The sequence below is a fragment of the Emys orbicularis genome, chromosome 7, assembly GCF_028017835.1.
Source record: "Emys orbicularis isolate rEmyOrb1 chromosome 7, rEmyOrb1.hap1, whole genome shotgun sequence".
NCBI classification, from domain to species: domain Eukaryota; kingdom Metazoa; phylum Chordata; order Testudines; family Emydidae; genus Emys; species Emys orbicularis.
The window spans coordinates 14859887-14886544 of record NC_088689.1 but is presented as its reverse complement, the minus strand read 5'-3'; the positions used below and the strand labels follow the sequence as shown (position 1 = coordinate 14886544).

General features: G+C 41.1%; 1 protein-coding gene across 1 annotated transcript in view; it reads left to right on the top strand.

The window, feature by feature from the left end:
- SHTN1 (shootin 1) overlaps nt 1–26658 on the top strand; it is a 75440-nt gene that overhangs the window by 25542 nt on the left and 23240 nt on the right. Inside the window, exons 8-10 of the mRNA XM_065408126.1 lie at nt 14573–14719; nt 16540–16693; nt 24304–24406. Coding sequence (XP_065264198.1) covers nt 14573–14719; nt 16540–16693; nt 24304–24406 — 404 coding nt within the window. The remainder of the gene's footprint in view (nt 1–14572; nt 14720–16539; nt 16694–24303; nt 24407–26658) is intronic.

The window sequence follows — 26658 nt, the reverse complement described above, 5'->3', positions numbered from 1 at the left end:
GCTTTGTTGATCTGAGAGCCCTAGGTAAGCTATGAATGAGCTTAAAGAACTGGGAACTCTTTAGGGGAAGAAGACACTGTGAGTATAGCCCACAACCACACAGTGCTATGCTTTGTTGTTCTGCTGCTGGTCATTGGGCCATATACAGAGGTTGATGAGCCTGCTACGGCCTTGGCAGGCTCAGTCGGTGGAGGCACATGCTTTTAGAACGAGAGGTACCAGGTTCAGTCTCCCATCCCAACAGCCCAAAAGCCAAGAGAGGGTCTCTGCTGACAGCATGATGCTTATAAGGCTTTCCAGCTCCAAAACTAGTGTGCATTGCTGCTGCACGCACAGCAAATAACTGCTTCTAGTTCCTGTTCAGCTTTGTATTTGAGTAATTGGCCCAGCTATTCATTAGTACAAATATTCAAGGAGAAATATAAGAGTTTCAAAGACAAGAGTGTATAGGGCCAGACATTAAAGGGTAGTTAGGTACCTTAAGACACAGATGGGTGTCTAGTGGGATTTTCAAAAGCATCTAGGCATTTAACTCCCAATGATTTCAAAGCTGTAACAATTTACTTCAGTTTAGGATCTGTCCCATTGACTTCAATGGGACTGCTTCTCTGAATCAGGAGTACTCATGTATTTAAGGCTTTGCAGGATTGGACCATCTAGATTGAAATGAATGACCTATGGTTCCTTTGAAAACTGTATTAAAAAAAAGACTAGTGGATGCAACAGAAATAGAGTAAGAATAAGTTGAAGGAGGCCAATCATTCTTTCTTATATGGCCCTCAGCACACACCCTTCCCACCACAAAAGCCTAGGGAAAGAGATGGTCTTTGAAGCATGCCCTTAGGGTCTATTTGGACCAAGAAGGGGAGAATTTTCCAAAGTCCTGAGGCTCTTGAATAACATCTTGCTAGCAGACCCTCTTCTTTTAATATCAAGGGACCTGGAGCTTGAATGCTTCCACTGGTCACAACTGTGGAAATATGGCAAGGTGAGATGGGCAGTCTCAGGTAGGAGCCTCTCTGGCCATTTATGGCCAGTTGAAGTCAATGGGAATCTTTCCATTGGGTTATTATTATTATTTTTTTAGGAGTTTTGAATCAGGGCCTAATAGTATCTTATAGATCAAAAACCATACCTGAAACTCCACTTCAATTCAAAACAAAAGCAGTTACAGATGTGGAAACTGAAGTGAATTATTGTCTATATATATAATAAAAATATTTACTTCTAAATGTCTTGCTCTAAATACTTTGTTCTTAGGATAGTTTAACTTACTCATCACACTTACTACAGGTAAATGGCAGCAATTTTTCTCCTCCTTTAAGTCTCCTGGGACTATACAATTGCTGCTGTTTTATTACCATTTCCCCCCCATGTTTGCCTGCCATTATGTCCATATAATTTTTATATCCTGAAAACCAACATATAGGATTACTGGCCTGGTCTACACTAACCCCCCAATTCGAACTAAGGTACGCAACTTCAGCTACGTGAATAACGTAGCTGAAGTCGACGTACCTTAGTTCGAATTTACCGCGGTCCAGACGCGGCAGGCAGGCTCCCCCGTCGACTCCGCGTACTCCTCGCGCCGAGCAGGACTACCGGAGTCGACGGCGAGCACTTCTGGGTTCGATTTATCGCGTCCAGACAAGACGCGATAAATCGAACCCAGAAGTTCGATTGCCTGCCGTCGAACCAGCGCATAAGTATAGACAAGCCCTAAGGATCACCTTTCATACCCTACATTTTGCTAAGTCTTTTGCACTTCTTACCACTGCTTTAGCTTTCCCTTCTGAAGTGCAGCATAGTTATTTACTTCTGAATACTGGATGATGCAGAGATTGTTGTCTCTGTCAGAGATAAGCCATTTGTATCTACAGAGCTAGGATATTTGTCAAAATGTACAGGGATACTGTCTGGTATTATGGACCCAGAATTTTAAACTGAATGAAAAAAGACAAAACAAAAGTACCTACAGAACTGAAATATTTTCATATATGAAAAAATTATATGTAAGCTATGTTTTAGTATAGATTCAAATTTTGCCCTGCAAAGTTGTTACCCAAACATTGCAGTATTGTGCCAGTGCACCGGAACATAAAAGTGAAATTGACTGTAGAAACTGGCATAAAAGTTTAAGTAATTACTTTTTTTACTTTACTGAATTCTGACAATGAATAAAGAACAAAGAAAACAAGTGGCAAAAAGTAATGTATATGTATAAATTCTTTTCTCTCTTAAAAGCGGGACTATCATCTTAAAATCACTCCTTTATTAATTTTTAATCTGTTGTTACAAATAACACCTCAGATTATTTTGTTTTTTTCAGTTTGATTTACGTTATGCATTTGACAGCATAACCCACTGGTCAGTGTGTGTTGCATCTCCTCTGTGACCAACCCATAGAGCAGTGTTTCTCAAACTGGAGTCGCCGCTTGTGTAGGAAAAGCCCCTGGCGGGCCGGGCCAGTTTGTTTACCTGCTGCGTCCGCAGGTCCGGCCAATCGCGGTTCCCACTGGCCACGGTTTGCTGATGTGGGCCAATGGGAGCTGAGGGACGTACTGGCCGCCGCTTCCAGCAGCTCCCATTGGCCTGCAGCGATGAACTGCAGCCAGTGGGAGCCGTGATTGGCCGGACCTGTGGACGCGGCAGGTAAACAAACCGGCCCGGCCCGCCAAGGGCTTTCCCTACACAAGCGGCGACACCAGTTTCAGAAACACTGCCATAGAGGATATGGGTCTGTCACAGCTCTCATTTGGCGAGCCTGACTCTTTAGCTCAAGTGCTATACTTAAGCTTTTCAGCACTAGAGGTCCCTTGTTTAATCCCTGGTGTGCAAGCCAAGATAGCAGCAATTAGTATGAAGTTCATTTTACTGTTTCCCCTGTATATTCAGTTTCCCCTATTGTTAGTTTTGGTCTTTCATGAGCAGCAGGGGAGAGAAAAACATGTTAAAATATTGGAAAATATGATTATAAAATCAGCATTTTTAGAGGGACTCAGGGACAGGAGTATTTGAAACTACTTTTAATAATTTTGACATCGATTTCTAGTTGGTATCCCTTTAATAATCTGAGGTGGTGCTAAATGCACAGACCATGACCCTGCAGTCACATCCATGTAAGCAGATCCTTGCAATCATGTGAAGCTCAGTGGGGCTTCATGTGGACACAAGAATCCATTCACACAGCTGACTGCAGGATTGGGGTCGTAGAAGAAATGTGTTTAACAAAATATGATTTTTAACCCATTGGTTGGATATGATTTTGTAATGATTGCATTATGTTAGCTCTGGCATTTCGGGAAGAGGCCGAGTGGGGGTGGGGCTTCAGGGGAAGAGCCGAGCAGGAGTGGGGCCTAGGGGCAGAGTGCGGGCAGGGCCTTGGGGGGGAGAGGCCGAGTGGGGGTGGGGTGAAGCGGTAGGCGGGGTGAAGCGGCCGGTGGGGCCTCGAGGCACAGCAGAGGGCAGGGCCCCAGTTCGGGTGCTGGGGCCCACAAAAGATTAATCCGGCCCTGTGGGTGTTGAGGACCCCCTATTTTTTTCGGTGGCCCCAGAGCACCTACGGAGTCAGCGCCTATGCCAGAAATATCTTTTGGGATGTCTTGAAGCACTCTGATGTCTCATTTTGTCAGTCAGGTGGGTTTTTTCTTTATAACTGTAGAATATGTGATAAAAATTTTGCTAAATGGAGTAGAACTTGCTTTGAGTATATCAGGAACATACAGGCCAGTGGAGCGAGTGTTCATTGTGATGAACAGTATTTGGAGTGAGCATAGACGCTGTCAAAGCCATTCTTTCGCTCAACGTTAATGTTAACCACACTTGTTCAGAGCTTCATGATAAATTCATTCAGAACACTTTTACTGGAAATAAGCCACCACTCTGAGTAATATGCATGTGTCACTGTTGAGTAATGACCTGGCAATAGTAATGCCAGCACATACGCTTTATCATAGTGCACTTCTGTCTTTTGTATGACTATTTTGTGAGCCAAGAAATATTGTCCTGGCTTTTTATTTTGACAATAGAGGCCCTTTACCTAAAGGGTGGGTGGGTGGATGGGTCTATCTATCTATCTATCTATCTATCTAATCTAGATTGAACACCTGCAGCGCCTCTTAATTTCAGTGGGAGCTATTCATGTCCAGTAGGTGCAGGACAGGGCCCACCCATTCAAATCAAACCCTTCCCTGCATGGTTATGCATCTCCCAGGTGACACTCTTAGGGTACCATTACTACTGAGATAGCGGGAGTCAGGAAACCATGCAGACAGCTGGAATAGGGTGCATTTATGTGTGATGCCCCTTGTCTTTGCTATAAGTGATGAGGATCTGCCATTGAAGTGCAGGGAGTTGGGAGGGGAATATGTGTGCTAGGTGCAGGTGAGAGAGAGAGAGAGCGAGCGCACACACACATAAGAATGAGAACACTTGAAAATCCAAGCTTTTGATTAAAAAAAAAAAAAAAATCCAGTACAGCTTTAATTATAGTCGTTCTACTAGCACCACCACAATATGTATTTAATTAATCAAAAATGATGTAACTTCAAACATTAGAATTCATTCTCTTTAGAGGTTCTAAAGAAACTGAGTAAATATTGTCAGCTGTGGTGAGGAAGGGGGGAGAAAGGAAAAGGGTTTCAAGTGAGTCATCCTTTGTAAAAGCTACAGGAATCTGAATAAAAGAACTAAATAAATGGTGGGGGGGGGAAAGGAGGGGGATGGATGAGGGAATAGAAAATCTGTATCCACCTGAATAAGCCAGGGCTGTTAACCTAGGGATCTTGGCAAGCATAATCAAAATGCTAGTGTCATGTTTTAAGAGACATTTTAAGATTTATCAGTTTTTTGTGAAATGCTATACAAGAAAACAAAGGCACATAGAGGGGATCTTGAAGGCCACAGCAATAATGTAGAGGCTAGACCTGAAAAGCAATATTCCACAAAGGAAAGAAAACTGTGTTAGGTACCATAAACACAAATGAAAAGGAAGATATGACAGTGCTGGAAAGCGGGAGGGGTGTAGGAAGCAGAGCTAAGGATCTTGATGCTACAATCGCATTTGCTTAATAAAATATTTAATATAAAAGATTTATTAAGCATGTATCTTGCCTTGCAATGATACTTGTAAAGTACTTGTAGACACTTTGTTAGCATCTCTCATTGGCTCCTATGCAATACCTGCGCCTGAAATTACTTTTGAAACCTTGCTGAAAGAAACAGGCTTCTGTAAATGTTTACAGTGAGCAGCAGAATGGTTTGGATTATATATTTTTATATTTAAAGAGGCCAACCTAGGCTTTACCCAGAGGTAAATTCACATTTTATAGTCCCCTTTTTAATATAGGTTTTAAAAAACCCTGTATCATGCCTTGCCTGCAGCTTGCTTTAATTTTCCTCTCAATCCCTGACCATTACAGATGCATTTTAAGTGTGTATATACAGTACAATGTGTCTGTATGTATACATCAACTGTACAGTACAGTGTCTGTATTTAACTTTGTTACCTTCAGGATGCCCCTTCTCATTATGGGGCCCTGTGAAAGTGCTTGGTTGGCACGTTATTTAATCCAGGATTGAACCTTCCTATATAAAAAGGACAGATGCTGTTATTATTTTTGTGACTCTTAAGAAGGACTGTCATAATTGCTACAAAGGATGATGACCTGTGCCCCTCATGAGATTGCATGCAATTGAGTCAGAGATCTGAGTGTGTTGAGCTGCACAAGAACTCTTGTTTAGAGCCATTAATAGCATTTGAGTCATTTATAATGACCATGTGGCATGTCTGCAAGTGGATACCGCAAGACCTGTGCTCCTGGAAAGACTTTTCTGTTATGCGTACCTGCATCTATGTATTACCAAGGACAGTTTAACAAAAGCTGCTATGTAATAATTAGGCTTGGCAGAATCAAACTTTAATTTTTGATGGATAATATCTGTTTATTTTTAAGCATTTTTTTTTATTTAAATGTTCACCATTGCAGGGAATAATGGGGGGAGTCGGACAAGAATTATTTAATGACAGTAGATGTTGAGGTTCAAAAAGTCAGAGCTTTGTAACTGTTAAAACACAAATTGTCAACATCTCATGTCAAACTATAGAAAGTAAATATCTTTACATCAAACTTTAATAATTTTTCCAGCAGCATTTTTCTTTGTGTTTAAATTTTGGTTATCTTCTGAGGAAATATTTCTATGTGTATATGACAAAATCGACCTTTACCCGATAAGGTAATCCTACCAAGTCTAGTAACAATAATTAATTCACTGCCTAGCTGGTTGAACTGAAAATAATTGAAATAGAGGAGGGATATGTTTAGGTCTTAGACCCTGAGCTTGAATCTTGCCACCTTTAGAGCATGATACAAGACTAATCTCTCTCATCAAGCTTTCATCTAAGAAAGTTGTGAAATGGCCACAGCTGTGTGCGCTAGGAAGTGTACCACCTAGATCTGAGTCCTCTGAAGTCAGCCATTTAATCTGTTGGGAAGAGGGTTAAGAGATTTGCTCCTCTTCCAGGAAGCATCTGATCTGTTTCTAAATGGATTCAGTGGCATCCGAATACAACAAGGCTGGGTGCTTTAGGAATATAGAGAATAATATAATCCATTCTATATGATGCTAAAACGGGAAAATGTTAACTGGAGAACATAAATAAGTAGCAGTAAGAGATTCTCTTTTTTGGGACTTGTGGGCGATGATGCATTATAGATGTAAGATAAGGTATGACTTGGTGATGAATTTCTCATACTGAGAAGACTGTAAGGATGTGTAATGGAGCACGCACCTCCAAATGACCAGGAGTGGTACCACAGTCCTTTTCTCGCCCCTAGTGTCCCTTGCAGGCTGCCAGCCAACCTTGGGAGGTCTTCAGTAGCTTGGCCCTCTGGCCAAGTCGCAATGTCTGAGTGAACCCCTTCTGCTGGGGTATTAAAGAGTCCAATACATAAATAAACCATTTCTCTGCCCTTGCTAGGGTCTTCAGCCCCAGTTTGGGGACATTTAAATGCAGCCCCTTGTTCGGAATATCAAATAAGCCCTTTCCCCTTCTTGAGGTCTACACCACTTTACCTATGGTAGCTAGGGAAAGTCAGGCCTGCCTAGTATTCCAGGTTCCAACCCAGGGACTGTATACACAGTAGCTCACATGCTGCTCAACTTCAGTCCTTCACTGCTATTTCCTAGGGCCTCCTCCTACTGGGACCCTTTATCCCCAGCCCTATCTCAGGGCCACCATTCTCAGGTCCTTCTCTCCCAGCTAGGTAAGCTTAGCTAGCCATAAATTCTGACTATCAGGCTCCTTTGGCCAGAGAGGAGCACCCTTCTTCACTCCACTGGTCCCAGCCAAGAGTTGACCTGCTGAGGCTTTGCAGCTCCTTTTATCTGACCCTGCTGGGCTCTGATTAGCTGTTGTTAGCCCTTGGAGTAGCAGGTCTCTCTAGTTTCCAAGATGGATGCTCTAGTGAGGCTTCTTTAGGCAGCCCTGGAGGACTTACCTTTGCTGCTCTTTTCCTCCCACCCTGCTGCTTCCTGGGGCGGGATGTGGCAGAGCAGCAGGGTCTCCAGTAAGGGGCCCTGAAGGCCTGGTACACCCCGTCACTGTGATGCTGTGTTTTTGTGGGTGCTACCGTTCTGGTAAGGATTCAGCCATCTGCAGCTTAAAATGCAATCTCTGAATGACTGTTCAGGGAAAAGTATGCAATGGGCAAGGAACAAGGCAGTACATTTAGTTGAACTAACGACAACCGCTGCCTTGTTCGCGGTGAATTAGGCCACTTTCCTTTGACCCATAGAATTAATAAATGCAGCACTTGGCACTTTGTATAGAACGTATCCTCTTAAAAAGGTTGTACAGGTTGAACCTTTCTAGTCTGGCACCCTGGGGACCTGACCGATGCCGAACCAGAGAATTTTCTGAACCACAGGAGGTCAATATTGTAGCGAGCGGGTCTCTCTTTATTTTTATCTCGCCGAGGCGAATAAATGGAACAACGCTTGCAATACCGCCTAGCCAAGGCTTACCAGCTCTCTTCATAACAAAGTGTTGTTGCACAATTTTACTGTATTGGCACAAGGAAATAAGTAGATAAAGCATGAAAAACATAAAATGAAATCATGCCGGACAACGGATGTTGCCGGACCAGAGAGTGCTGTACTAGAGAGATTCAACCTGTACAACTATTAACTAATTAATAAAATACCACCAAATTTGATACTGTCCTTAACAAAGTACAAAATTAATATAATCCTTTAAAAAATGAACCACAAAATAATAAAATGTTATGAACAACTAGACAACACAAAGTCTTTAACTGATCCATACTGCTCACCTTTCTCGTTTATGTCTATTGTTATAATAAGCAGCAGCCCGTCTACTTAGCAAACATAGGCAGGGGTCCTGTTCCAGAACTGGGTACCTGTTCAGGTTTGACATAAAACTACAAGGCTATAATGCATCTGCACCCCAAGGTTATGGCAAAGTGTAGTTAAGTGTTCCCACTCCATGAAAGTGATCTTTCAGTTCTTCTTTGGGATCTAGAGTGAGTGGAGCAAGCAGCAGGCCTGAGAGTTTGAAACCAGAGTCGATCGATAGTTTGGCAGAGAGTTGGAATCTTGCCCCCTTCTTCCCATGGGACTGCCAAAATAGGGATCAAGCATGGAATGTGCAAGTTGTAATTTAGCCTATAACGAAGGGGGTCATTTGCTGGAACATTCTGAAAATAGTGCCAATATTTAATATTCCGAATGTGTACATATGTAGGGAAACACATGGCTTTAAAGTGTTTTTTTTTTATCTTGCTGAGCTGCAGTGTGGGGGGTTAGTTTTGAAAGTCTTCAAATTGGAATCTGGATGTTACCTAGATAAGGATCAAAGTTCTCAGTGTTACATTTTAACTCTTCTAAACAGGAAGAATTCCCTCTTCAAATTTGGCATCCACATAAAAATCAAGTGCACAGGATGCAGAATTGTGTAAGGGTCAGAGGATGGGGAGTTGAGACACCTGTGAGGAAATCCTGGTCCCATTGAAGTCTATGGCAAAATCCCATTGATTCTTGTCTCAACTCTGCCACTGGATTGGTGCTTGAGCTTGGCCAAGTTGCAGACATTCGGTCCCACAAATTCTCTATCTATAAAATAGGAATAATGAGACTTAGCATCCTCTGTAAAATATTTAGAGATCTTGGATGAGGTGCCCTTTATTGTTCTCTTTAAGCCTTCTTTAGCTGTAGTAGTAGTTTCAGTAGATTCCCCCTAGCGCTGGCTTATGCTTCGAGTGTTGATTGGGATGTTCTGCAGATAATTGTCTCACAGGTGGTAAAGTGAGAACTAATCGATCAGCTAGTTAAATCCCACCACAGATCAAATAATCCCTTCAAGTAGTTCTTTTGCCGTCAACAAACACTTTGTTTGATATTTTGGTGCTACATGCAGGTTTCTGTGCTGCTGAAATGTGTTTTAATTAGATGGTCCTGGAAATTTAATTTTTATATATAATAAAAACTGTCTTTTATTTAGTGCAGATAAACTGACCTCCCAAGTGAGGGTATAATCATATTTTACCTTCTCATTCTGCTTCACTCAGTATTTTCAGTCCTATCCTGTTTTGTTCCCTTAATTTAGGGCCTGATCTTGCAAGTACTTAAGCATAGGTATAATATTTTAAATCAGTGGGACTACTCATGTGAATAAATCATGCATGATTACAGGATCAGGCTCATACATAGTAAGCATTTTTTGGCGTAGAAATCTCCCTTTCTCCATATTATAAGCACAATGCACATTATCTGTGATGCTAAGAAAGTAATAAAGTAGAGGTAGTCAAAAAACCCAGACAGTTTTCTGTGCAATTTTTTGAACAAAAAGTTTTCACTCAATTTTTTTGATAGAAAGTGTTTGATTTTCACAGGAAAACCTTGAAATAAAATTAATTACAATTTTCTGTTTTTTCAAAATCTGAGTGGCTAAGTTGCAGTGTTTAATGTTTCTTTTTGCCACTCAGTAGGTTTTCAAAAGCTGAGGTAGTTTAGAAAAGTTAGAGTGCACAAAGGGAACCCTCCCCAAATTATAGCCATTATTCATTCCTTTAGATTTGGGAGTGAAAGGACAGAAATCTGGAATTTTGAATTTTTTTTTCAGGTTTTTCAATTTTCAATTCTGAAGTAAAAATTTTCATTTAGCTTTGAAACTTGTCAGGAAAATTTTGAAAAAATTTGAAATATTTTTCACATGAAAACAGAGTTTTTTGACAAAATCCCGTTTTTCAGCAGGAAAATGTTTTGACTGAAAAACTGTGACCAGCTCTATTAATAACATATTGTATGCACCTTAATTTGGGCTGCTAAACATTTTTCCACAACAGAATTATAGAGAAACCGTTATGCTATTTTCTCATGTTCTGTTTTTCTTTACAGAGATGACTTAAATTTCACTGGGGGCAACTATTCTGTGTGACTGAGTGACTTCTTGTTGTTTATCAGTGGAATTATTGGTTTCAAGACTCCAGATGCCAAATTGATCTCTGGTGTAACTTTGAAGTTCCCAGTCCTGAATTTTCTTTACCTTGCCTCTCCTGTAAATCACAGACACCAGTGCAAAGTGAGTGTAAAATGCTACCATTATGGCTTTGTAGCATTACTCACTCCATTTGAGGACCCAATCCGGAATCCTTTGAAGTCAATGGAAAGTTTCCCATAGACTACAGTAGAGCTGGATCAGATCCTAAACCACAACTCAGGGTGCAGGGCAATGCAAAATTCAGCAATCAATTTGATTCCATGACTCTACTTATACTATGCTAAGTTCCTGTTGGTGAAGAATTGAGTCAATGTAGCTTCTGAGTAAAGAATGCTCTCTCCTTCCAATAAACCAAGCCTGTAATTCTTACTGGAAATGTGTTATCACAGTTTAAGGCTGTGACATCCTCTCCATTAATAACCTTTCATAGAATATCAGGGTTGGAAGGGACCTCAGGAGGTCATCTAGTCCAAGCCCCTGCTCAAAGCAGGACCAATCCCCAGACAGATTTTTGCCCCAGATCCCTAAATGGCCCCCTCAAGGATTGAACTCACAACTCTGGGTTTAGCAGGCCAATGCTCAAACCACTGAGCTATCCCTCCCTCCTCCCTTTGTTTACATAGGTTTATGGATGAATTATAAAATGGTGATTCAGGCTGACAGTGGCCATAAAATATTTCAATCCAGAAGCAATTTTAAAATGTACATATTTTCAATGTTGCTTCATTCTAGTATAACTGAAAAATGAAACCTTGCTAAATATTAGCCCAGCAGATAGCCTAATAGTTCTTATATTGTGCAAACCAAAATAACATGGCACAGAAATTAAACCTTTTAAAAGTGGCTTCTGCTCTTGCACAATAACTGCTTGCTGGATTTTCAGTATGGCTTTTTTTGAGATATTTAAAAAGTTTTCACTCTGCTTCTAATTTAGTGCCTACAGTAAACTGCAGACAGCATCAATTATAGGCACAAAAGAAAGCATTCAGGCTACCAACAGATCCTAGGTGTAAAAATGGGGGTGTAAAATAGAAGCCAATTTTTCTAATATATCCTTTATTTTCCATAATATGTGACCCAGAATGCCACCTCAATGGAGTCAGTAGGGATCTGTGTGGCCAGATCACTGGATCCATGCAGACCCTCACTGAAGTCAGTGGGGTGCTACGTAGGTGCCAGGGTGGAGCTCATTGCCCTATCAGGGTCAAAGATCCCTTCCACTGTCAGATAATGAGAATCCGTAGACATTAAATGCTGTATGTCTTTACCTGACTCAATTGGCTTGCTCTCCCAGGCAGACAATAGATTTTATACTCTGGTGAGGAGTGCTCTAGAAATACCTGTAAGCAGTTAAATTATTACTCTTCAAAGATGGGTTTTCTAGATGAGGAGATTAAATACATAAAACAAGTATATGTAATATAATGGGCTACCAAGAACTCCTGCTAAACATTCAAAATTTTGGATGGGCAGCCAGCTTTAAATCTGAATTTCTTCTTTGCTTTTGGTCAGTTTGTGGCACAGTTTTAGTATTGTTTAATGGGTCTTTTTAAGATATATTTGTAGGACAATACGGCCCCTGACCATGTTTCAGTGTGCAGAAGGGAATGCAAAGTGGCTGTGCATTCCCTAGTCAGAAATACAGCCATCTGCCCATCTTAGTGTTTTGTATAGCACCCATCACTGTAGTATATAAGTATTTCACAGGACAATTAGTTCCATGTAGTGAGGTTTCTAGAGGAAATCTCTGATCCATTTGCTGCACTGTGCTCTCTGCTTTCTTCTTTTCTAAAGGAAGGTGAAGAGGACCAGGATTTGTTTTGAAAGGATGGGGTAAGGCTGACTTAAACCTAATCCTGGCCCACTACTCAGTAAGTCACCATGAGGAAGATAAACCATTTGCTTCAGAGAAGAGTCACTGCAGTTGTTGCAGGATGTTAACTTCTGCTGTGTTGTGGTCCCACACCCCCACAACAGTCCCTGTTTTTATATAAGTGGAGGACTGGAGCCTGTAGTCATAGTTTTCTCTTCATTGGGTGCTTTCAGTTCTTTAGTGCCTTTCCCACTGCATAGCTCTACCCAATGAGGTGTTCTTTGTTGGCTTTTTTAATATTAAGGCCACATCGATTCTCTCTCTGTTTTTGCACTCGGGTTGCATTTGAGTCATCTAGACTTCATCAAAAGTTAGGGCTAGTCTACACTAGAAGCGCTACAGTGTGCAGCTGTACTGATCAGCTGTGCTGCTAAAGCATGTCTGGTGAAGATGCTCTGTGCTGACAGGAGAGCGCTCTTGCGCTGACATAATAAAACTACCTCCGCAAGAGGCGGTAGCTATGTTGGTGGGAGAAGTTCTCCTGCCGACATAGCGCTGTCCACACTGGTGCTTAGGTTGGTGTAACTTACGTCGCTCAAGGGGGTGGCTTATTCACACCCCTGAGCGATGTAAGTTATACTGAAGTAAGTGGGAGTGTAGACAAGGCCTTTAAGTTCAGTAAGGTCAGTAGATGCCCCTTTTTATTATCAACCTCATAATAATACATTATATAGCCCAACAGAGTGCTGGATAGAAACTTGCTAGAAAACTCAGCTACATAAATAAATACAGAGACATCTGATTGCATTTCTTTTTTTTTTTAATAATATACTGTAAAGTCCAATAATAGTGGATTGGAAGAAATAGTTCGTCAGAATGTTGTGCTAGTAACTTTGGCCAGAAAATAAGCAGTGAGGGAAACTGTCAAGATTTCATGGAGCTTTGCATTTATAATAATTTTGGTCATAAATCATTCTGCTGAACAATGGATCAATTTTTCAGCAATTTGGGGACAATCACTGTACTCAGGGTGTGTTTTTCATAAATGATCGAAAGTGTCTCCCATAGGATAAACACTGGCTGTGCAAAACGCAGCATTCTCATCAGAAATCTCCTCTCCTAGTTACACTTGTCATTTCTGCTACAAAGATCGGGTTCTCTTTGGGCCAATCCTGGATTCCTTGCACACCCAACCCCCCACTGACTTCAGGCACAGCCCCATGTTATTGGCAGCATAGAGCTGCAGGGGTAGCTCCTTGGGTAATTTTATTGCACGAAAGCAGAATTCTCCCTGGAGCTCTCCAGCAGACAAAGGGAAGTACCCTCTATATTTGATCAGTGCAAAGGCCTGAGCAATCCCTTTCGAGGGCCCAGTGGCCTATTTAAAAGGCCTGGAAGTGACACCCACCTGATTATTTCCCCCCACATTCTCCAAATCAAAAGTATCAACATTTGGGAAAGGGAAAGAAGTAGACAGTTCAAAATTAAAAGGGGAACAATGGCTTTAAAGACAAGTTGTTGAGAGTATCTCTGAGCCCCATTTGTACTAGCCTAAAATCACACTAAAACTCACCACCTTCTGTGTGGAGTAGGTATGGTGACTGATTACATAGACTTGGGGTGAAATTCACCTCCCCACTGTCTCTCTCTCTCTCTCTCTTTACACACACACAGACACACAGACACACAGACACACACACACACACACACAGTAAATGGGCCTTGTGTTGGGAACGAACACACACATGCCCCACCACCACCCAGTAAATGGGCCTTGTGTTGGGAACTAGGCAAGTGTTTGGGGGATAAAATCTACCACCTGACACTTAGATTGGGCATGAGCCTCTCTATGGTCGCTGTTACAGACCCCGTGCTCTTTGGCTCCTATCCCAGTGACTGAATTTCTCATCTAGTGAAGAACTGACTGTGTAAGTGCTTGTATACCAAATGAACTTTAATCTCTTAAGAGAATACTAATTTAAAGCATCTATGAGCTTTAATTTCCAAGTGTTGCAAACACACACAATTTTAATAATAAATGACATAGTTCTCTTAACAAGGAGACACTTTAGGCGCTTAGCTATTGTAAACTTCCTCTCCCCCCCTCACCCCCGAGTTTCTTAACCAATGCTAGAGGATTCACTATGTTTATTATTATTATTATTATTTATCTGGTTCCAGTTAAGATGGGAGACTTTACTTAACCATTCAGTTTTTTTGGGGGGTGTTGTTTTTGGCAGATGTATATTGAACAAAACAAGTTGAAAAGACAAAGTCATCTGCTACTGCAAAATTCTGCTCCTGATCAGCAGCTTATGAAAGCTTTAGATGAAAATGCCAAGTTGACCCAAACACTGGAAGAAGAGAGACATCAACACCAGCAAAAGGTAGTGTAAGATTTTTCACCTACTATAGGATTTTAGATAGCTTCTCAAAACTCCTATTAATTGCCATTTATTAAATGTGCCCAGCACAGTTAAATGCAGAGATCTGGTCCCTCCCCTATCCCCTGTCTCTTTGGGTCATTGATAGGGTTTGAACACACAATCTTCAGCACTTACACCCTGATTCAGAAAGCATCTCTCTTCAAGACAGCAGGTAAGCACATGCTTAGCTTTAAGCATGTGCATGTACTTAAAATTACCGGTATGTCCTGAATAGGGATGGAGTTAAAGATGTTTTTTCCTGAATCAGGTCTTGAAAGCATGCTCCTTTAACACTGGAGGTAAAGGAATGACTCTACTAGCTGGTAGCCGAAGTAGGCACTTAACCCTTCTGTGAACCAGCCACTGGACGCTGATAAAGGCATGTGCTAGTATGGATTACCAAAGCACTAGGACACTCAATGGATGATAAGTTTGAGTGTTGCTTTTTAAATTAATAGGGGTGATATGATGTCACATTGACGTGCGTTAATATTTATGTGCCTTGGGGAAAGCAGTGATTTTCAGGAAGGATTTAAATGAAGAGAAGGCAGGATCCAGGCATCCTGCAATGGGAAGGTGGTTCCTGGTTCCAGAGATGCAGGAAAATGAGAGCAGTAGAAGGAAGTATAAATCCCACAGTATCGGGGAACTATAGAAACAGATAGAAATTATACAAAATGCTGTGTATATGGGTGCCGTGGAAAGCCCCAGAGTTATGAAAGGCATGAGGAAGATGGCATCTCTGAAGTAAGACTATGTAGTGTGGTATCTGTGGATCTATGACCATTTCCACCAGCTGAGGATCTGCACCTATAAATCACTTTAGTTTTCAGTGTGTGTATACCATAAGGCAGTGGTCCCCAAACCTTTTTGTCCATGCCCCCCTCCCCGGAAGCCACAGTGGAGTTGGAGCCACAGTCAGGAGTGGGGCTGGTGCTGCAGCTGGGACCTCGGCTGGGAGCGGGGCTGCAGTCGTGGCTGGGAGCAGAGCCAGGGCTGGGAGCTGGGGGCTGCGGCTGGAATCGGAGCCGGAGCCGGGAGCCGGTGGCCAAAGCCAGGGCCGGATCTGGGGGTGGGAACTGAACGTGGGGGCAGAGCAGGGCTGGGTGGTGCTCCCTCCTCAACCCCCCCGGGGTCTGGCCTGGGCCCTGCCGTGCCCCCCTGAATATTCCTCCATGCCCCCCGCCCCACAGTTTGGGGACCACTGCCATAGGGTAATGCTCAGTAGTTGTACTTTCACATGTACAGTAAAGCCAAAGATACATTCACTTAATATATTTATTTAAAAACATACTTGAGGTGTAATAGCCGGCTTATAGAAAATCTCTGATTTTTTGTAAACTAGACCAAATTGTATATATTTAATAGCTATGGAAGTGATTGCTTCAACATACTTGAATGCTGCCACTCAATCTGATGTCATTCTGTTAGTTCATCCATTGACAACTGCATGAACTGCGGAAGGAGTGAGTTTAAATTATAACCTTTAAACAGAAGCAGTTAACTAAAAAAAAAAAGCACATTAGTGTTTGCTTCAATTGAGGAAACTGTGTTCAAATAAGATGATTAAATCTCTAAAGAAAAAACGTCTTTGTGGCTCTCTTTCAAAAATGTTTGCTTAAAAAGACTTCTCATGTATATTACTGCAGTTTACAGTGTTTCTGCCAATTTCATATTCTTCAGGCCTACAGTGTCTGATAGATGGCCCAGCTATTCATCAAGGCAAAAGACAGAATGAGCATTTATTTTTTTATTGTAACAAAAATGTTTGCCACCCGCAGGTTAAAGAATTAGAAGAGAAGCTAGAAAATGAAGCACTACATAAGGAGATCAGTTGTCTACAGCAGCAGCTGGGACTTCTGGAAGAAGATAAAAAGGAGTTGGAACTAAAGTGGCAGAACTCTGAAGAAAAAGTTAAAAACCTAAAGCATTCAGGTAAAATCACTTAATTAAATTAAGGAGAGAATTTCACTTCTAAAAAGTGTTACTGGTGCAGACCTAATAGAATTATACATGATACTTTTGAGACAAAGCCATGAACATCTGTGCATAATTTGTGTTTCACAGTATGAAGTTCAGTGACTCAACTCAACATAATGTCTAGAATCTATTCAGTAGAAAAATCTTTTAAAATTTTGTGGCATTGCGATGAGGCATACAAACCTCACTGGAGAACAAGGGGTTAAGGAACAGCTCTGGTCCCAGGCCTGTCCAGCCACACTTGCAGGGCCTGCACAAACTGGAGGCAGGGGCTTTAAAAAGGGAAGCAAAGCAGCTCAGAGGCAGGGGGCAGTGGAAGGGAGCAGACAGCTGCTCTGAGGGAGAAGTGTTGGCCAGGAACTCATTGCCTGAGACCTGACAACGCAGACCTCTGCAAACCTATAAAGGAGAGTCAGGTGACTGAGTGTGCAGGTCAGAGACTTCTCTGATTTACTGTGGGAAGCTAAAGGAGGCTTGCTGAGGAGATGGCCTGGGGGGCAGCTGTGTAGCACTGCAAGGTAGAGTGTAGCTGCCCGCCATAGGGCCCTGGGCCAGAGCAGTGGAGGGGGTGGGCCATGGTTCCCATACCCACTTCAAGAGGATATTACATTTACAAGAGCATTCACCTGGGTTGAGAACCCAGCTGGAAAAGACCTTGACTGTTCAAGGGCCTAGACCCCAAGTCCCCATGTTAAAGGGAAGGACTGGAAATTCTTGGAGAGATGGGGGAGGCACTGAAGGACGGGACTGTGTTTTCAAGAGGGAGATGGCCTGCCACCCTCCTGCTTGACCACTAAGCAGCATGGTCGGTGGTTGTTCACCTTCCACAGGCATATAAAATTAAATCTTTAGGTAACTCCGAGTTTACAGTAAGTAAAGATTCAATGCAGTGTTTACATGTGAAAGGATAATCCTTTTAAGTTCAGCTGAAACTTGTATCTTTCATTGACTCAAAAGACATAAATAAATAGAACATGACCATTCTGTTAATTCTTTCACAGAGATACACACACACAATACACCATGGCTTATCATGTAGCACCCCTATTGTACAGATGATGGGGGGGGGAGTTCATGTTTCCATATGTGGAAAAATTCCATATATGGAAGTTATCAAGCAACTTAGGAAATCACACAAGCATTTACTCTTGCTCTGGCAGTTATCAGTGAATTTGTAGGAATGATTTAGCCCTTCAGACTGAGTTGTGAGAAAACAACTCCTGCTGAAGTGAGGTTTTTTTCCTCATATTATAGGCTCTTCTGATACTGACATTTAAAAGGTAAATACTGTATTCAGAGCTTGGCACAGGGAATTAACCACACGACTCCTGTGGGTTTTAATGGCTGAAATCCATGGGAATTGTGTGTCTAATTCCCTGTGCATCATGCTAAATATTTATCCCCTTACTATCTGACTGAAAAAATTGTCTGACTTTCTGACTGCTATTTGTCCAGTTCATAGGCTAAATCAAAGCCTCCAGAACACTGACAAAAATCACTTACAGTACGTACAGTATGGAACAACGACTGTAATTTAGTTATCAAAGTCTTATATGCTAGAATGGTGCCTGACCAGCTTACAGCATCATGCCTATTAAATGCTAAAAACTGTAATTTAACTCTCTTTATTTAAAATTGCCATTTCATAATAAATTCAAAATATAGTTAGCAGCTGGTGAACTACTGTTTAACTCTCCAAACACAGCTGGAATGTGTAGATGGAAAATGTCAGAGAGAAAAAGCATACCAATGTGGTGGTGTGAGCTTCTGGAAAAAATATTTTACAATTTTGTGTGTGTCAAATTAATCATAGACTCATAGAATTTAGCTGGAAAGACGTATTAGATCATGCAGTCCATCTCACAATCAATGTGGGATTGTTAGATGCTCGCTTACCAGGATGATAAGCACACATAAGCAGATAAAATTCCCTAGAATATATTTTCTTAGGGCTCGCTTTTTCAGTCTATTTTTAAAAGTCCCAGGTAACATGGTTGTCATGGTATTTTCCTGATAGCCATCCTAAATTTGGTGTGTGATTAAGTTTAAAAAACAGAAAACTAAATAATTCCTTTCCATCCTTTGGTTTTACATCTGTCATATCATTCTATTCCATTATCTCCCCTCTGAGTCATTGGTTAGCCAAGGTACACATATTTAGATAGTTTAGTTTTTCCATAAATTTTCAACTTCATGATCATTGTTTTTGCTCTTCCCTAAAGAATTAAATGAAAGTTCTAAGATGCTGAGAATTGAACACCTGAGTAAGTTTCCCATCGTTAGAGCATGTCTCTGAGAGTGGGGAAATTGAAAGTTGATCCCAGGCTTCCACCAGATTCTGATTCTGGCACAGTTTGTTTCATGTGCAATGTGGATAGAAGGCAGCCAGATGTCCAAAACCTGTGAGATACACGTGGAAATACCATTATTTTCTACAGGGGATTGTGTGTGCCTGTCATATGCAATGCTATGAAAATGTAACTCAGGCTGTCATTATTATACTGACACTAATAAGGTCATTCTGGTTATTGTTGGGTAGGCATTTTTACTATAAGTCAGATCAGATACTCAACACAATTAATTAAAATGAACAACAATGGGGGAAGGAATGCAAGCCAAAATAGGGAAAGATCAGGTTAAAGGATATTTAGATAAGTTAGAAGTACTCAAGTTGGCAGGGCCTGATGAAATTCATCAGGGTACTTAAGGAACTAGCTGAAGCAATCTTGGAACTGATAGCATTTGTCTTTGAGAACTTGTGAAGGACAAGTGAGGTCCATGAAGACAGGAGAAGGGCAAACATAGTACCTATCTTTTAAAAAGAGGAGCAAAGAGGATCTGGGGAATTATTGACTAGTCAGCTGAACTTTGATACCTGGCAGGACACTGGAACAAATTATTAAGCAATTCTTTTGTAAGCATCTGGAGGATAAAAGGGTTATAAGGAATAGCCAACATAGATTTGTCAATAACAAATGATGCCAAACCATCAATCAAATTTCCTTCTTTGACAGGGTTACTGGCCTAGTGAGTAGGGAGGAAGCAGTAGATGTGATATATCTTGATTGTAGTAAGGCTTCTAACAAAGTCTGTGATGGCATTTTCATAAGCAAACTAGGGAGGTGTAGTCTAGATAAAATTATTATAAGGTGAGTGTAAAACTTTTTGAAAGACCCTACTCAAAGAGTAGTTATCAATGGTTCACTGCCAAACTGGGAGGATGTATCTAGTGGAGTTTCTCAGGGGTCAGTCCTGGATCTGGTATTATTCAATATTTTCATTAATGACTTGAATAATGAGGTGGATAGTGTGCTTATAAAATGTTCAGATGACACCAAGCTGGAAGGGGTAGCAAGCATGTTAAAGGACAGGATAAGAATTTAAAAAGGCCTTGATAAATTGGAGAATTGGTCTGAAGTCAACAAGATAAAATTCAATAAATACAACTGCAAAGAACTTCACTGAGGAAGGAAAAATCAAATGCTAAAATACAAAATGGGGAATAACTGGCCAGGTGGTATTATTGCTGACAAGGATCTGGGCGTTATGGTGGATCACAAATTTTATATCAGTCAACAATATGATGCAGCTGTGAAAAATGGTATTGTTATTCTGGAGCATATTAACAGGAATGTCGTATATAAGACATGGGAGATAATTGTCCTGCTCTACTCAGCACAGGTGAGCCTCAGCTGGAGTACCATGTCCAGGTCTGCATGCCACACTTTAGGAAAGAGGTGGCCAAATTGGAGAGAGTCCAGAGGAGAGCAACAAAAATGATAAAAAGTTTATAAAACCTGACCTATGAGGAAAGGTTAAAAAAACTGAGCCTGTTTAGTCTTGAGAAAAGAAGACTGGGTGGGAGGGGGACTGATAACAGTCTGCAAATATGTTAAGGGCTATTATAAAGAGGATGGTGTGATGGGTTCGGTCACAGAGACCCCCTTGAGACTGTCACTGACGTGCAGAGACTACCTCTGAGCCCGTTTTCTCTGCCAGTTTGGGCCTCCAGAACCCTGTCTTGTTGAGCCAGATACGCTAATCTGCTGCAGCACAGACCCAGGGTCTGAACCACGCCCCCAAAGCTGCAGACTTAACTGAAAACAACTTAGCAAGTGCTCCTGTCTCTAGCACCCAGCTCCCAATGGGATCCAAACCCCAAATAAATCCGTTTTACTCTATATAAAGTTTATACAGGGTAAACTCATAAATTGTCCGCCCTCCATAACACTGATAGAGAGATATGCACAGCTGTTTGCTCCCCCAGGTATTAATCATTTACTCTGGGTTAATTAATAAGCAAAACGTGATTTTATTAAGTATAAAAAGTAGGATTTAAGTGGTTCCAAGTAATAACAGACAGAACAAAGTAAGTTACTAAGCAAAATAAAACAAAACACGCAAGTCTAAGCCTAATACAGTTAAGAAACTGAATACAGGTAAATCTCACCCTCAGAGATGTTCCAATAAGCTTCTTTCACAGACTAGACTCCTTTCTAGTCTGGGCCCAATCCTTTCCCCTGGTACAATCCTTGTTAGTTCCAGCTCAAGTGGTAACTAGGGGATTTCTCATGACTGGTAGCCCCCTTTGTTCTGTTCCACCCCCTTTTATAGCTTTGGCACAAGGTGGGAATCTTTTGTCTCTCTGGGTCCGCACCCCTCCTTCTAAATGGAAAAGCATGAGGTTTAAGATGGATTCCAGTACCAGGTGACATGGTCACCTGTCCTGTGAGACCCCAAGCCTTCATTCTTCCTGGCCTGACTCACAGGAAGGCTTGAAAATAAACAGAGCCATTTACAACCAATTGTCCTAGTTGATGACTCCTAGTTTGAGCCATCAAGATTCCAAACCACCATTAATGGCCCACACTTTGCATAATGACAATAGGACTTCAGAGGTATATTTCATATTTCTAGTTTCAGATACAAGAACGATACATTTATACAAATAGGATGACCACACTCAGTAGATTATAAGCTTTGTAATGATACCTTACAAGAGACCTTTGTCATGAAGCATGTTCCAGTTACATTATATTCACACTCATCACATGGACTATAAGGTGGATGGAAAGCTGGCTAGATTGTCGGACTCAACGGGTAGTGATCAACAGCTCCATGTCTAGTTGGCAGCCGGTTTCAAGCGGAGTGCCCCAAGGGTCGGTCCTGGGGCCGGTTTTGTTCAATATCTTCATTAATGATCTGGAGGATGGTGTGGACTGCACTCTCAGCAAGTTTGCAGATGACACTAAACTGGGAGGAGTGGTAGATACGCTGGAGGGTAGGGATAGGATACAGAGGGACCTAGACAAATTAGAGGATTGGGCCAAAAGAAACCTGATGAGGTTCAACAAGGACAAGTGCAGAGTCCTACACTTAGGACGGAAGAATCCCATTCACTGTTACAGACTAGGGACCAAGTGGCTAGGCAGCAGTTCTGCAGAAAAGGACCTAGGGGTTACAGTGGACGAGAAGCTGAATATGAGTCAACAGTGTGCCCTTGTTGCCAAGAAGGCCAACAGCATTTTGGGCTGTATAAGTAGGGGCATTGCCAGCAGCTCGAGGGACGTGATCATTCCCCTCTATTCGACATTGGTGAGGCCTCATCTGGAGTACTGTGTCCAGTTTTGGGCCCCACACTACAAGAAGGATGTGGAAAAATTGGAGAGTCCAGCGGAGGGCAACAAAAATGATTAGGGGGCTGGAGCACATGAGTTATGAGGAGAGGCTGAGGGAACTGGGATTGTTTAGTCTGCAGAAGAGAAGAATGAGGAGGGATTTGATAGCTGCTTTCAACTACCTGAAAGGGGGTTCCAAAGAGGATGGATCTAGACTGTTCTCAGTGGTATCAGATGCAGAACAAGGAGTAATGGTCTCAAGTTGCAGTGGGGGAGGTTTAGGTTGGATATTAGGAAAAACGTTTTCACTAGGAGGGTGGTGAAGCACTGGAATGGGTTACCTAGGAAGGTGGTGGAATGTCCTTCCTTAGAGGTTTTTAAGGTCAGGTTTGACAAAGCCCTGGCAGGGATGATTTAGTTGGGATTAGGTCCTGCTTTGAGCAGGGGCTTGGACTAGATGACCTCCTGAGGTCCCTTCCAACCCTGATATTCTATGATTCTGTGATTAGCATATTTGTATAAAATCATATGGAGTGCAACATCACAGACGGTGATCAATTGTTCTCCATATCCACTGAAGATAGAACAAGAAGTAATGGGCTTAATTGTCAGAAAGGGAAATTTAGGTTAGATATTAGGAAAAGGGTATATGTAAGGATAGTTAAGCACTGGAATAGGCTTCAAAGGGTGTTGTGGAATCCCCGTCATTGGAGATTTTTAGGAACAGGTTGGACAAACACCTGTCAGGCATGGCCTAGATTTACTTGGTCCTGCCATGGAGTAGGTGTCTGGATTTGATGACTTGAGGTCCTTTCCAGTCCTATATTGCTATGGGGAACCCATAAGTCAGGCTCCGATTCAAAAAAGCCCTTAAAAACATGCTGAAGTCCATCCCTGTTCCGGCCAAAATGCTTTCCTGAATCAGAGGCTCAAGCCCAGGCTTACCTGGAGATACGTGAGTAGTCCTGTTGAAGTCATTTGAATAGTCTTTAGTGTTGTTTGGTGTGGTGAATATTGCACATGATTTTCAGTAAAGATAGGTGCTGTTCTGTATGATAGTAGGTTCTTTACGAATGACTATACGGAGATTATTTAAACTTCACATCACTCATTTACATAAAGCACAAAGTAGATTTGAATGTGCATTCACAGTACTCCTTTTCCCTTTTACATATTTTATTATTAAAAAGGGCACCATCAACATAAGAATCTCAGATGGGTTTTTAAAGCTACCTGAGGAATTTAAATTAAAATGTAATTAATAGGAATTGAGGATCCACTTTGGAAGTCCCACCCCATCCATCTGTCTGAAATTCCCTCTATACTTAGAAACAGCTGCTAAGATTTATTGTAACTAAATGACATTAAAGAAAAATATATTTTTTTCACTGTTTCCCCTTTGTACTGGGGTAGCTTCCCCCATTGATTGTGTAGATCTCTCACATAGCAACAGAACAAAAAAACATGTTTTAAAGAACATGACTGTAAACCTGCAAAAATGTATCAAAGCGACGCACGGTAAAGAGTAGAAACTGAAATGATTTTTTTTTTTTTTTAAATTGACCAGATTTCCAGTTGATGTGATGTCCCTTTCACAACTAGGAAATGTAGCAGTCACTCTGGTTTCTCCTTAAGGCTCCAATCATTGTGTATGAAGAGTTTAATATTATGCAGCTAGGCATTCAATTCTCAGAAGTTACCTTGATTGTAGAAATTGTATGCAGCTAGATCAGTGTTCTTGGTGAAGATGAGTGCAAAAACTACCACTGACCCAGTGTGATAGCAGATCAGCCATTGAGAAGTGCTGCCATTTTGCTTTTGAATGAATTGGTGGCTTTCTTTACAGGCAGAACTTCTGTTGAGGACTCTGGTTTCAAATCACCCAGTAGCAGATGGGGAAATGCTTTTACTGAGAACTCATTCTGCTTTTCTGTTGCTCTCATGCAGTTGATGAACTCCAGAAACGAATACACAGGTCAGAAAATCCAGCACCGCCACCTCCGCCCCCACCGCCACCTCCGCTTCCTCCCCCTCCTCCCAATCCAATTCGGTAAGTGCTGTAAGTCAAGATATTTGGAAACTGTTTTTCCTTAAGCAGTGGTGTAGGCTGAGCAGTTTTGAACTCAAGCAGACTGAGCAGTGATAAACCATCTTTCTTTAGCTGTTCTGGACTTCTTTTCTTCCTCTCAACCGGCTGGACATCTTGTCTTCAATATTTGGCTGACAAGCTAGACGCATTGACCAGTCCCAATTAGTGTTCGTCCTCCAAGAAGTACTCAAGTTCAGTGGCCTGTTTAGACCTTGATTTTTGGGGAAGGAGGGATAACTCTTTGATCTGAATTTGGAAGGTTGTTCTTCCTGTTATCTGATAGCTGTAGTTATAGACTCCTATGTGACGTAGAGAAGTGCTTATCTGAATCACTGCTGTTAGGGTACTCTCTGCAAGCAAAAGGACTGGGTTTGGTACGTCTGCCTCTCTATCCAGTGTGGATGATGGAAATAGCTAAATCTGTGGGATCTCAGGTTTTAGGTAGGATAATCAGCCTTCTAAGCATCCAACAGATTGGACAAGATTTTCATAGTGACACCCAAATCCCACTGAAATTTACTGACAGGTGAGGCACCAAATCCAGCAAAGCACTGAACTGCATGATCTTTAAGTGCTTGAAGAGTCCTACATTAAGACTATTCACATGCTTAAAGTTAAGTATGTGCTCCAGTGCTTTGCTGGCTTGCTCAACTCACCTGTGAAAATCTCAGTCTAGAGGCATACAATTAGACACCTGAGTAAGTGGCTTGATTTTCCAAAACTGCGGAGCACTTGCCATCTGCCAGTGAAGTCGTACTTCACACACATTTTTGAAAATCTTGGCCTTTGCTTTTTGTGTTAATAGATCGTTTGTTTAAAAATGAAATTTTCTGTCATGCTGCACTAGATGTAACATATGCAAATCTTGTTAAGTTATTGGAATAATGTACAAAAATTCCAATGCTCAGCAATGAAAATTCAACCCTGCTCTGTCATTGTTTAGCTGATTCTGTAAAATATATTTCGGAACAGCCATATTTGGACTCTTGCTGCTTTTACCTTTCATTAGCTCACGTGACTTGCTTAATTATTTTACACAATCCAACCACTTTATTCACTTCCTCTACAGTTATATACACATTTGAATAGAATGTTTAGTATGTAAATTCCTCCCATGCCACAAACAAAACTGCACCTCCTTGAAAGACAAATTCCATAGGTAATCAGGGTGCCGAAAGTAGCTAACGCAGAGTAACTTTTACATGTGATCTGACGCTCAGATGAAGGAATTTCGGGAGTGCGGAGTAACTGTCATACACTGCTACATTTTCAGGCTATATTTTATGGATTGCTTTAAAAGTTAGGAGTTAAATACATCATTATTTTAGGACAGGTTTCTGAATCTTTAGTTCAGTTCTTTTCTTTTCAATAAGGTGTAATTATTTGAGATGGTATGGAAAATTTCAAGCCTAGACCTTGGAATTGATGATGAGAGAAACACTGAAGTGTGTCCTAACATTGGAAGTAGCTAAATTGTGACATAAAGAGATTATTTTTCAAGGCTATGAACAATTAAACAAGATGAAATAGACTGTCTGCAATCATTCCTAAGTGTATCATCTCTGGAGTACTGTCTGTAGAACCAAAAGAACTTGCATATTATGTAACAGTACAGATTGCCAGAAAAAAAAATCTGTAATGACTAATGGGGCAGTAAGTGGGTTTTTTTCAGAAGTTTATTTTTAATTATATTAAATGATATATATATATATATACATACATACATACACGCTACAGCTGCCATGACAGGTAGTTCAAAGAAAGACAGCAATAATAATGTAAGTATTAGTAGAATATTCATCATCAACTTACGATTATTAAAAGATAAATGGGTATTTCAAAACTTGACATGAACCAGATGTAAATTATTTTACCTTAATAAGGAATCAATATTATTTAATGAAACTGTATTTCTTTGTACGGCAGTCTCCTTGACTGGAAAAAAATGTTATTCTGAAGTATTCTTGGGATATGTTCTTGTAGTATATGAGGAATATACAGATAACATTTAGCCATAGAAGATTATGTAGAAGTGTAAACATCTCTACAGTGTTTTTGATAAAAGGGTACATTTCCAAGTTCAAAGACACGATTTTAAAAGCAAAATTCCCTCTGTGTTACTAATAACTGAAATTAAAACTGAAAAAATATTAAAGAGAGAATTTTCTCTGAATTGTATAGGGTGGCTGTTTTCTTTTTGCATTTCTCTTTCA